Source organism: Panthera onca, chromosome B3 (assembly GCF_046562875.1).
Source record: "Panthera onca isolate mPanOnc1 chromosome B3, mPanOnc1 haplotype 2, whole genome shotgun sequence".
NCBI classification, from domain to species: Eukaryota; Metazoa; Chordata; class Mammalia; order Carnivora; family Felidae; genus Panthera; species Panthera onca.
In genome coordinates, this window is record NC_138344.1 from 130,899,610 (window position 1) to 130,913,495 (window position 13,886).

General features: G+C 39.2%; 1 protein-coding gene across 6 annotated transcripts in view; it reads right to left on the minus strand.

The window, feature by feature from the left end:
• Positions 1 to 13,886, minus strand: part of GALC (galactosylceramidase) — a 150,765-nt gene that overhangs the window by 135,257 nt on the left and 1,622 nt on the right. For all 6 annotated transcript variants that reach the window (XM_078447934.2, XM_078447935.2, XM_078447936.2 and 3 more), the window contains exons 2-5: positions 6,288 to 6,356; positions 5,975 to 6,038; positions 4,064 to 4,177; positions 1,951 to 2,090 (exon numbers count right to left, since the gene is read on the minus strand). In XM_078447934.2, the coding sequence (XP_078304060.2) occupies positions 1,951 to 2,090; positions 4,064 to 4,177; positions 5,975 to 6,038; positions 6,288 to 6,356 (387 nt within the window). The remainder of the gene's footprint in view (positions 1 to 1,950; positions 2,091 to 4,063; positions 4,178 to 5,974; positions 6,039 to 6,287; positions 6,357 to 13,886) is intronic.

Sequence of the window (13,886 nt, forward strand, 5' to 3'; positions counted from 1 at the left end):
CTGACTTCAGCTCAGGTCATGATCTCGCAGTCCATGAGTTCAAGCCCCACATCGGGCTCTGTGCTGACAGCTCAGAGCCTGGAGCCTGCTTCCGATTCTGTGTCTCCCTCTCTCTCTGACCCTTCCCTGTGCGCGCACGTGCGCTCTCTCTCTCTCTCTCTCTCAAAAATAAACGTTAAAAAAAATTCTTAAAAAGCAATTTTTCGTACTTTATGGAATGTCCTGTTCTTGAATTTATAGACATGTCATAAGACAACATAACTTTTTACAATTAAAATATGTTTTAAAACCTTGAATATTTGGTGGATATTTTTCAAAAAGTCACTTATTCCAGTGATTTCTAAAACTGAAATATCCATTCAATCATTCAACAAATCCTGACAATGTAATGCGTGCCAGGGACTATATTAGGTACTGGAGACCTAACAGACGTGGGGAGTGTTGTAATAATTCTTACAAGATCCCACCAGTACACCTAAAGCCAAGTATTGTAAGCACATCGTAGAAGTAATTTTTTTTAGCACACATAAGATCACAGTGATGTGCTACATCACAAAGGCAAATTCTTAATGAGGATAGATAAAAGGAAGATGCACAACTCTCGCTGGTTTAGAATCATGATGAGGTTTTAGAATTGAAAGAGAACATCCAAGACCTTCGTTTTGCATCTGAGAAAACTATTAATAACAGAGATGGCCTAGAGTCTAGGCACTATAACTCATTTTACTCTAGTGATACAGGAAAGTATTTTTTATCAAAGAATCTCCTCACCACAGCACATAAGTCTAAAAGAGATGTGAATTACCCATTCTTTATCAGAAACATTTTCCAAGTTTGACTTTACCATAATAAAGTGCCACTTAGATCCAAATCTACAATTAGTTTCACTACAAATTAAAAAATACCCTGACATTTAAGAATGTTCTCAAATACAAACTAATTTCCAATTATAGTTTGAAGAAAGATAACAAAAAACAAAGTATATCGTTGCTTCTGGCTCCCTACAACCCTGGGCTTATCCCCATGTCCTTTGTGATATCACAATTTCTCCACCCAGTTTCTCTCTCTCTCAGTAAAGTCCTTAAGGGCTTATTAATCTTGGTACCCCTAGAATACAACAGTTACAGTGTCTGCAACACAGTAGGAGCCCAATAATTGCTTTCTGACTGCTGAACACTTTTAAAATCAATTTTGACATATGGCATATTAATATGCAAACATGTATGGAGACCACTACATGTACGTGTAGGGCTCTGAGAGGTACAGTGCCTCCAGCCTGCCAACAGACCAGCTGGAAAGACATCAGATTTTACATTTTTTTTTAATCATTATAAGGTGTTAAATAACAGTGTAAGACAGGGTAGGCAGATTTCAGCCAGCCTGCCAAATCCAGCCCACCATTTGTATTTTTTACAACCCAAAAGCCAAAAATGGTTTTTACAATTTTAAATGGTGACATTTTAAAGGGCTATATAATTACCTACATAATATCCTTAATACTGCCTTTGACCCACTAAACCTAAAATATTTAGTCTCTGACCCACTAAGAAAAAGTTTGCCACCGTCTGGTTTAGAACAGCAGGAGATTCAGAGAGCAAAATGAGATTAATCATTAACCAGATAGTAAATGTGGTATTCTTGAATAACTAGAGAAAGGAGGGAAAGCTTTCAAGAAGAACTGGGGCTGGAGTAGTATCAAAATCAAAATTAAAGAAAGAAAAAGTTCAGAGAAGGTATACACTCAGTACAGTTTTCAAAAGGGGCTAGAATTTGGATGGGAAAAGAGGAGGAATAAAAAGTCACATACTTAATTTGTTATCAGATGCCAAAGGAACAAATTGGGTCTCATGACCACAAAATGGTTAGTAACAAAATGCCACAGAATCAAATTGCTTTAAGAAATTACAAATAAAGTCCAAAAGTTAATCAAGGTTTAAATACATTACCAACCCCAATATAATCAATGTCCAAATCATGATAATGCTTGGCGCCCACAATCCAGGTCATGACGTAGTAGGCAGTCAGCTGAAGATTTACATAAGGCCAGTTGAAACCTTTCCCCAGCCATCCAGGGAATGACCATGGCAACCCTGTAGGAAGGAAAAGGTAAAGGTGGGGTGGGTATTACAGTGCTGGCAACCATCCAAAACAAGGCAAAAGAAACCAAAAAGAACACAGGGTAAACAAAAAGCCAATAGAGATCTTATTAGAGGAAAGCTTATATATCTTGTGTGTATTCTCAAAATCCCTTCCGGTTTATGAACTCAGGAACTCCTTCCTGAGCCCTAGAGTCTGGTTCCATAATTCCAAATGCTCTTTCAAGAAAAAGAAATAAGAACACACCCTCTTGAAGATACTTACCCATGGAAAGAAATGTAACATACAATTTAACTCAACATGCCCACTGCCTGCTATAGGGATATTTAATATACAATTTCTTCCCTCTGAAGTCAAATCAAGGAGTTCTTCTGAAAGGCTTATGCCTAAGTATTCCTACAGGTTAAATATAATACAAATTCCTCTTTCACTAGTACATCTTCTTAAAACTTAAGTCTCCTTAAAATACTAACTAGTCAGATAATCAAACTCAACAAAACTAGTTTGTCATCATTATCAATATAAATGCCAATGTCTCAACAGGAAAATACCCCTTTGTGGTATGATATAAATCAAATAGCCCACATTCTTCCAACACCCTAATTATTATTTTTAAGGAAGAAAATGAGAACAGTAGACAAGCACTAAATACAATTCTACATCCTAATTTTGTTACTAACATATCAAAATAAGCTCAACCGTTAAGTTCCTCAATTGTTTATATATATACATATAAAAACAATCGAGTTCACCACAGAAAAAATTCAAAACTAAAAGAACAAAATGCTTATTTTTCTAAACTCAGGAGGAATGAATGCCTAAGTGTGTATCCCATAAAAAATGTGACATTAAAATACTGGAACATTTTTAAACAATGAAATGCCAAATACATTCTATAGGCCCACCATGTGTAAGTCTTTGTTAGAACATGGTTCAGCATGCCAGATTTTCTACATTTAAATGAGAACTGACCATGAAAGCAGCCCAATGGGGGAGTACGTGCTGAAGTCAATGATGCTTTTTTTTTTTTTTTTTTTTACTGCTCACAACATTTCTGGAATCTCTTACAAAAGACCATTTAGAAAGAACACACTGACTCCTCATTTTTTTTTTAATTTAGAAAAACTCGTGCTTGTCCTTTGATTGTTGAAAATGACCTTGAAAATGACTTGAAATCAAGCCTATAAAATGAATTTTCGTTGATCTCACTCACAAGGCTGAATGGGTAAGCCTGTTTCAAAAAATCAAATTCATTTCAAACTATGCAAGGATGTCATCACTGTGTATTCTGCAATATTTTACGGGTCTGTGCACTGCCACACGAAACCTGCAAAGTGAATGCAGTAGTACGAGTTGAGAAATCTTCCAGCGATGCTGCCTGTAGAGCTTAAGCTCCGAAAGGGCAGAAGGTAGCGGCTGGATTGTTGGGTATCCCCAATGCCTAGAACAGTGCCCACCACACTGTGGAGGTTCAAAACATACACTTTATGTGTACGCCTTCTAGAAATGGCACCTACTACCGCATGTAATGCATAATTTCGCAAAGAGCTGGGATGTACTATAACGCCTACTGACAATTTTCTCTCTGCCCCAAAATTTTACAAATTTTGATGAGAAATTTTGTTGAGGAAATTAGTTTAGCATCACAAGAATGGAATTAGGTTCTAGATCTGAATTTGGCATTTACTAACTATCTGACCTAAGTCAGTGGCATAACCTCTCTAAGCCCCTACTGCTTCTGTAAAATGGGAAGAGTAATGCCTTACTCCAGAGGTATTACATACAAAGAGCAGACATAAAATATAAAGGCAAAGAAAGGATCAAGCCTGGCACAGGCTTTGCGGCTGGTAGGATAAGGGTAGTATTAACATGGTTAGTACTTCAGTATTAAGAGTAACTCCATATAAATAATTCAGAATTTTAAAGTTAAACAGACTGCAAAAGCATTACAAACTTCACTTCTTACCCATGAGTATAATATTAGGGTTCCGCTTCTTAGCTTCCTTCATTAACCACCACTCATATCCTCGGAAATAATTCTCATCTAATGCATAGTGCATGTGGGAGGGTTCAGTACCATCTGCGTGGGAGAGAGCAAAAGAGAAAGGAAACCACCCTTTAATGGTGTTTCCTAGGGCCACTCTCCCCTATACACACACACATTTCAGAGAAGGTGTATTCCGGTTCCAATCCTGATATGGGCAAATAAGAATAATCTTAGATAACTTGACAATGCATGATCAAAGTGTATTATTTCACCTTTTTTCATTATTCTAAGTATCGTAAAGGTCTTGAAAAATAAAACCACAACTTTCTATTATAAGCAGGGTTAAAAGGAGAAGTGTTATCAACTCATGTAACTGAAGAGTCCTTGGACTATGTTTCCCTGGGCTTTTGGTCTGGTCTGTCTGGAGTTTTCAAGTCCCCATGTCCAACTTTGAGTTCAGATCACCTCAGCTTTTAACTTCTCCATCCTAAATGTAAATCTTGAGCTCCTTAGCCCCATTCTCACCACCCAGGCCTTGAGCCTATAACGTGCCTTGTTATACCAAGACAACAGAGCTTTGAGAAAAAAAAAAAAAAAAAAGGAATGAGTATACATCTACACAACCCCTCTGTAAGAAAATTCTATCCTAACCTCCATAGTGTGTCAAGGTAGATAACTGATATCCTGGTATCTGTCCTCATATGTCACCACATTTCACAAACATCTGCCCTTGTTAGGAAGGGTCTCACGAGGAGTGGGGCCTTGCCTCTTAAAGGTAAACATGAGAATTCACAAGAACTACCTGAAGAATTTCACTTCAGCAAATGAAGATGGCCAGTCATTATCAATTCTGCATCAAAGGGTGGACAATAAAATACATGTCCTCTTACAATAACTTGGGGAAAGTTTTCCTTATAGAGGTTTCTTTCATTTGTGGTTTGCATTTTTTGCTTTCAATATTAATTAAACACTAATGCCACCACAGAGACATATCTCTTTAACAAAAGTTACTCCCGAGTCACCAACAGGAACACATGTATAGAGACAATACTGTAAAGTTCACTACAATGGAATCTGGCCTGTAAATAATAAGCTGCATCATCATCGGGAGAATTTTCTTCTTCCTGTACATTAATTGACTACATGTTCTACATAAAGTCAATCAAAATGGTGACAGTGAAGACTGAAAATTTAGTCGCTAAAAATAATTTTGTTTTTAAAAGAGAAAAGGCTGGGGTGCCTGGGTGGCTCAGTCGGCTGAGCGTCCGACTTCGGCTCAGGTCATGATCTTACGGTTCGTGAGTTCAAGCCCCGCTTCAGGCTCTGTGCTGACAGCTCAGAGCCTGGAGCTGGCTTCGGATTCTGTGTCTCCTTCTCTCTCTGCCCCTCCCCTGCTCACGCTCTGTCTCTCCCTCTCTCTCAAAAATAAATAAACATATTTAAAAAAATAAAAAAATAAAAGAGAAAAAAACTGCATCTCTGAAATAGTGATGACATATTTTTGCCACAAATTTATTTAAAGCTAATAACATAATAATATTTTACATGCTTTCTATGGTAAAAGCTTTCTTTTTTTTAATTTCTCAATAAAAACTCCTGTCTCTATGCTCTGCCTCGTGAAAATAGCTTTTTTAAAAACTGTGGTTTTGTTTGCTACAAATTAATTCAACTAAATAAGCCATCTAAAGTCCAAATGCCATTTTATGGGAAAAGTGAGTATTTTGATATAATATTTTTTTAAGTAGAGTAAAAGACGAACAATAAGAATGTACTTAAGCAATGATCAACATCAAAAATGTTGATATCGTTTACATTCTGCTTCACAGTCCCTAAGGTTAGGTAGAGATTAAAGTGCTGAAGGAAAATAAACCCATTTCCCAAATCTCCTACCTGTAGTCTGCCCATCACCACCTATCTCCACTTTTAGAATATGCAAAGAGGCACCGAAGTTTGGCTGGGGAAAGAAGGAGGAGTGTTAACATTGTGATTCACCGCATGAAGGACAAAACATGACAGTGACTAATTACTGCCTTTGGTTTGACAGATGAGAAGACCAACTTCAAATCAACAGCCACTTAATCCAAAAGTAATTTTCCATTTTTTTTTTAAAGCTAGAAATGTGAAGGTGACCAATTCTACCGCTGAAATTCACCATAGCTTCAAACATATCACAGGTGCCATTAAATAATTATTTTTTCATTACCTTAAAGAGATAATCCAATATTTGAGAACGATAGGGCTCCGGGTAATTTACTAGAAGTCGGGAGGTTGCCTAAAAAAAAAAAATTCAAAAGTGTGAATAAAACAAATCCAATCATGAACAGGTTTTCATAGTGCTGACATGCACCACCTGGCATGCCCGTATTTAGCCAGCTTGTGGGCAAAGTTGAGCTGAGGAAAGTCATTTCCCAGGTTACTTGTTTACCTGCCTTTATTTTGCCCATCGCTAGGTGAATAAGGCTGTTGTTTGCCCAACAGCTAAAACACAGGTTCGAAGCCACGGCATGTTTCTCTTCTGTTGAGATGCGGGTTTGCCGGAAGGTAAGTTAATTCTATAATGAACCTCGTGATTACAAATTTGTCGCGAGGAACTTAACTCAGAGAGTGATTATCAGAAGAAATGAAACTTAGAAACTTACGTTCTCTATCATTTGTTTGTTTGTTTGTTTATTTGCTTGAGAGAGAGAAAGAGAATGAGACAGTACATGCAAGCAGGACAGAGGGGCACAGTCGGGGGGTGGGGAAGGAGAATCTTAAGCAGGCTGCAGCCCCAGCATGGAGCCCAATGCAGGTCTTGATCCCACAACCCTGGGATCATGGAAAGGATGAATAACAAGTAATCCTTTCCCTTCAACATCTTGCAGGAAATTAAGCAGCAATGCTGAAAGGAACCAATACTCTCCCATCTTTACCAGAGATTTGTAAGTGGCATTCCTATTAAGAATGATCACACACACACACAAAAAAGAATGATCACACAATGATCCCCGGGCCAAGGTATACTAAGGAAACCTCACACAAGACTGGTATCAGAATGTATGGAAAGATAGAGGTGGAGGATGCAGGGATGAACACGATCACATGTAACCCACGGGCAATGACTGCTTCAACAAAGAACTCACAAAACCAGTAGTGGACCAATAATGTATCTTTTGGGGAGCAATATACATAAGGGGAATAAAAGAAATAAGTTTTAATATGAAAGAGTGGCATGTCCCTAGGCTTAGAAGCCAGACAGGCTCTAGGTTCAAACCACTGACACCAAGGGCAAGATACTTTTATACTCAATGTTCTGTGTTCCTACACTCATGTGTGTTACCGCTGACATTCTAGTGGCTCTTTTAATCTCTCTCCCTCACACCCACAATCTCCCCAGCCCCTGCCACTGAGACGCAGACCCATGGAGCTACCCTCTATTCACTTCAAGTTCAATGCATCCCCAACCAAACATAGCACTTTTTCCTTAGTCTGTTCCTTCTCCTGCATTTGTTATCTTAGTAAAGAACCATAAACTCAGGGCTACCTTTCACCAACTTCCCATCCATCTTCAGTCACCAAGACCTCCTTAATACTCTCCAATCCAACCCCTGACTTCAACCCTATTTCCTTCATCCAGGCTGTCCTCAATCATTACAACAGCCTAAAGGTTCTCCAGGCCTCCTGTCTGCCTCCCAGTATTCTAGCTTCCACACTACTTGCCAGAATCATCTTCCCAAAATGCAAATCGAACCACGAAAGTACACTGTTTAAACCTGTCAAGACCTCCCCTCCACCAAGAGCTTTCAGGATCAAGTTCAAATTCTCAGTTTTATACCCAGATCCTTTGATTATTTGGATCGTAACTCTGGACACCTTACCCAGCACCACTCTCATGTCTACTATCTGGATAGATCAAACCACTTCTCTTTCTTCTGTCTGGGATGCATTCCACACCCTCATTCGGCCAATTCCATTCATCCTCCTCAGGGAAGGCCCCTCTCCACCCCTCCCCACTGATGTGATGTAGGTGTGTCTCTGGCTTCAGGTCTACATCTCCACCTTAACTCTCCTAACCCCGGCCCCCTGCTCACTGCCATACTTCTTTGTCTCCCCTCTGAGTTCCTGGAGGACAGGGACTATGTCTTACTCAAGCTCATATCCCCATTTATTCTCTTGTTCGGCGAACATTTATTTAGCATCTTTTATGGTACTGTTTGTTGCACAGAATATGGGAGGCTCTGAGTCAGAGGGAGCCTGCACCCTGACTGCATCGCTTAGAAGCTATGTGACCAAGGGCAAACTGTTGTAAAGTAGGCTTTTTTACTCTTTAGAACTGCTTCAACTATTCTAAGGCTAAAACAAGGTGTATGTAAAGGACACAGCACAGTAGCTGGCACACAGTAAGCTCTCAATAAATGACCAGCATTATACAAATTGTTTTTAAAAATATAGTCACTGTTCTCACCATTCTTACAGAATGGCAGAGACTCAAATACTAAAGTAGGTACTTTTTAAGTGAATGAACACAGTCTATGCACGATAACCTATCCTTGACCAGAGGTAAACAATGTTTCCCACCCTGAATCATGTCATTAGAACGGTGTGTTTTGGGGGGCACCTGAGTGGCTCAGTCGGTGAAGCGTGCAACTTCGGCTCAGGTCATGATCTCGCAGTCCATGAGTTCAAGCCCTGCACTGGGTTCTGTGCTGACAGCTCCGAGCCTGGAGCCTGCTTCAGATTCTGTGTCTCCCTCTCTCTGTCCCTCCCCCATTGACACTATTTCTCTCTCAAAAATAAATAAACATTTAAGAAAATTTTAAAAACAGAACTCCCTGTTTGGAGGTTATTTTGCCCTCTATGCACTTCTATCCTTAACACAGGGAGCACCAGCTTTAAACAAACACACCACATCGTTATGCTGTTGCAAGCCTGTGTCATTCTCAACACAAAGGTGTTGTAAGTGAATAAGAGAGATGGGTCAATGGCAATAGTCAGTTCAGAGTAGTATAGCCAAATGATGACATGCACCATCAAAGAATAACAAATTACCAACCACAGACCCTGAAAAAGCCCTGGAGCTGCTTACAAGCAGCCCAGGAAGAAGCCTTAGCACATAGCTGACCCGGGCTAAGTTCTCAATTTATTGAGACATTTTACACCCAAATAAGTTTTTTCTGTAAAGATAACTTCCTCCTTTCTAATTGATCAAACAAGATGACACTGACGCAACAACCACATGCCAGATGTCATCCCAAACACTTTATATCTATCTTCACAATGCTCCCACCAGGTATCACAGTCTCCCCAGAAAAGAAACTGAGACCCTGAGAGATTAAATAGTCTGCCCATGGCTGTACAGTGAATGGCAGGGCCCAGAACAGACCCCTGACAATCTGCTCTTAAACCCACTTTTTTTTTTTTTTTAATATTTATTTATTTTTGAGAGACAGAGAGTGCAAGCGGGGAATGGGCAGTGAGAGAGGGAGAGAGAGAATACAAAGCAGGCTCAGGGCTGTCAGGGCAGAGCCTGACATGGGGCTCAAACTCACGAACAGTGAGATCATGACCTGAGCCAAAGTCAGACACTTAACTGACTGAGCCACCCAGATACCCCTTAAACCCACACCCTTAACTACTGCCCCATACTGCCTTCCCTATCAGATCTGAATATTAAATGAGAACATTCCAAACACTACTGCCACAAACTGTTCTATGTATCAGGGACTCCATACAGAAGTCTAAAGTGGGGTGCAAATATCGTGTTACAACCATTTTCATCTGTCAATATTTATGAAGCATCTAAGATGAGCACCTCACTACACAAAGGGACACTACTGAATGGATGAGAGTATCCTACTCTGAGTTATGAAACAATTCTCCTCATTTTACTAATTTTAAACGGAGTTAATAAAATAACCAAAGGTCTCCATTTTTCAGCAAGTTTCAACACTGGATTTAATGCCACAAGTAAAGATACTAAGACAGATGGGCCCCATTTAATGAAATATTGGCTATTTTAAGTTTAGACCCCAAAAATAAAAAGAAGGATGGTTGTAGTAAGGAACACACACATTGGCCCATTAGTCCAGTTTACCCTGAAACATGCCAGCACCTTCGAGTAAGGTGGTAACATGAGAAAATAAAAGCATAAAAATCAAGAAGAGTAAGTTGGGTTAGGGAAAAGGTTTGTCCCCCCACCCCACCCCAACCGGCAAAGCAGGTCAGATCTGTGATCAACTATAGACCAGGTTATCCATTCTAGTGTAAGCCCCAATAGTGTGCTTTTTCTTTTTATAATGCAAATGTCTGACTCCAGCTTTGATTGCCAAGGCATCTACTTTTCAACAATTATGTTTTATGGCTATGTGTCCTTAAAAATAGTTACTCTAATCTTTTTGGTATCTTGAAACCTTAAAGTTTTGCAAGTTCAATGATGGAAATTCATTAACTACATAGATCATTGCCAAATATAAAATATTGAAACATTTATTATTGAACACAGATTTATCTACTTTTGGTTTCTCATAACAGAGAAGCTAAAGATATTTGGATTTGTTAGTATACATGTCCTGTGCTATAATGAAAAACTGCTACTTTAAAAAAAAAAGGTATATGCCTCTAGAAATTATGAAATGTATTAATTTGCCAGTATAGAGTATATTGGCTAGTAAAGTTCACAATTCCTTACTTGCTAGTTTTCAGTAAAAATTAAAGTTTCTAAGAATTAAGAATTCTACCTAATATATGTAACTAAAAGTACAAGAAATAAGGGAAACATCTCTAGGCAAGAAAAGTAGCATGTATTTTAGCTAAGAAAAGATATGAAGTGTGGAGATGCATTTTTGTTAAGGCAAATGGAAGTAATTTTGTCCTAACATACACAAACTAAATGGATACAGAAAGCACAGGAAAGAGAATAAGAGAGGAAGAAAGAATTTTACCTTGTGTAGCAAGCTAGCTAAAAATGAAATAAATTATAAAGATTTTTTAAAATGAGTTTTAATAAATAGTGTACTTCTGAAAACTACAGCTTAATTTTCTTTCATCTACTAAAAGGACAGTTTTCTTGTGGGCACCTGAGTGGCTCAGTCTGTTAAGCATTCAACTTCAGCTCAGGTCATGATCTCACAGTCCAGGAGTTTGAGCCCCATGTCCAGCTCTGTGCCGACAGCTCAGAGCCTGGAGTCTGCTTTAGATTCTGTGTCTCCCTCTCTTTCTGCCCCTCCCCTGCTCACACTGTCTCTCTCAAAATTAAATAAACATTAAAAAAAATAAATAAATAAAAGTGCTGTTCTTAATAAAACTATGCAAGGTTTTTACCTTTTAAGTAATCTGCCTAGGAAATAAAGATTCTGTATTTTATCAAAATAATTTCTTGTGCTTCATTTTGTCTTTATCACCCCTTTGATCACTTAAGAAAATGAGTCTTCTCTATTAAAAGAACTTCTTTTTTTATATACAAGTATGTAACTTTCATATTTGCCTATAAAGTCTTTTGTAATTTTGGTTAAAGTTGATTAAATGGATAACTAAGTAACATTTCACCATAATCTATGATCCTATGTAATCAAGTATATTACTTTTTTTTCAAATGCTTATTTATTTTGAGAAAGTGGGGAGGGGCAGAGGGAGAATCTCAAGCAGCCAGCAAAGCCTGATGCGGGGCTCAATATACCAAATCGTGAGATTGTGACCTGAGCTGAAATTAAGAGTCAGATGCTCCATGAACTGAGCCACCTAGGTGCCCCTGTAATCAAGTGTTTCAAAACCTTTTGGTATTTCTGACAAACTTCCCAGAATCAAATTCTAAATGAAGTCTTATTAACCTTGAACTAACTTTAGGATTTTCCGGGGGATCCTGGAACAATCTCAGAAGATTTGTTCTTTCTCCTTATAAAAAGGGATTGTTAAACTAATTAGGCTTATTTATGTTAAACTACATGAAAAGCACTGTCAAATAAATAATGGAAAACCTTCTTTAGGTTAAATTTGTATGAATATGTGTGACTGATGTTAGTGTTCCAGAAATCATATGAAATTTCTAGAGGCTTACCATGTGCTGGTCTGTTATCACTTATAATTCTAGTTATTATCTTAGAATGTTATGTCACAGGAATAACCAAAGTTCCCTGTCAACTACACTGTAATGAAGTCACATCAGGTGTTTTACATGGCTATTTTAAACTCTTTAAATGTTCCTGTCAGCCTTACCAGGTAAGGAAGGCCACTTCTTGACCTTTAATAGTACCCTGAGGCCAAAGCCTCAGGATATTTCAGGCACCCTGAAAAGAGAGGAATTGGCCCAAATCTATAGGTATTATAAGTGAAGTCTGAAGGCTAGTCCTTGGCTTGGCTACCCAGACTTAAGGGACTTTTAATAGCCCAATCTGAGATTCCCGGGCGGGGATGCAGCATATTTGGAAGAGCCTATTTGATAAACCTACTTACATAAGATGGCCAAAGATGTTTAAATATTTCACAATTATTACTCAAATCTTTGAATGCATTTCTAGAGCCCCAGGATCACTGACCTGGTTTCAGGGGAGGACCCATTAAGCTTGGGACAATGGCTACAGACTGGATTTCAGACTACTATCTGTATAATTATTATAGGAGTGCTACTATAATCCTACTTAGATGTGTACTTTCTGGGTTACAACGTGCCCTACCCCCGACTTTTAACATCTCAGCTATCCTGGGTTACCACTGACTCTGATGCCTTAGCATCAAGATGGATTGTAGTGTATACCTTGACAGTTTTTTTCTTTTTTGGAATGCAAGTGCCTAAGGGCATCCTCCTCAAAGATGGCAATTTCAAATAAACACATTGCGGGCCACACATCTAGATAAAGAGCCAGGCTATGGGGGCGTGGTGGGGGCAGCCTTCTTTGTTTTAAAGATCTTGGTTGAGGGGCTTGGGCTGAAGCTCAGGTGGTTGGAATCCGACTTCTGCTCAGGACATGATCTCATGGCTCCTGAGTTCAAGTCCCACGTCGGGCTCCTTACTGACAGCTCAGAGTCTGGAGCCTGCTTCAGATTCTGTCTCTCTCTCTCTCTCTCTCTCTCTCTCTGACCCTTCCCCGCTCACACTGTCTCTGTCTCTCTCTCTCAATAATAAATAAATATTAAAGATCTTGGTTGACTTCAGTAACTGACCATTTAGGCTGCTTGTTCTTTTTCTTCCTGTACTTTAAATTCCCCCTCTTAAGTTTTAAATTCACCAATGAGTGAGCCGCAATAAAAGGACCCCAGGTGTTTTCTCTCTCTCTCCCCCTCCCCACAATCTTTTTTTTTTTTTAAGCTTATTTATTTCTGAGAGAGAGCACGCAAGAGAGAGAGCATACGCATGCACACGTGAGAGGGAAGGGCAGAGAGAAAATCCCAAGAGGCTCCAGGCTGTCAACACAGGGCCCAACTAGGGGCTCAATCTCATGGTTCGTGAGCCAAAACCAAGAGTTGGAAGCTCAACTGACTGAGCCACACAAGGGTTCCTCCCCACAATCTTGCTGTGTGGCCCAGGTGTGCCACGTGCTTGCCAGGATCTGTCAATAGCACCTCCCTTTTTTTTCAAAGTTTCCTGATGATTATTGCCGAGGACATCTTACAACCAAAGTAACAGTCATAAGGGCGAGTCCAGTCACAACACTGATTATCAGGAAGCTGAGATCAGTACAAAACATCCATTCAGCAAGCAAGCAATCAAGCTAGTTCTGAATTCATCTGAATATACAAGCTCCGTCTGACTCAACCCAACAAACAACCCATTCAAGAGTTAGGCCTTAACATTATCAAATAAAATTAGCTCTAGCTGTGATTTGGGGTA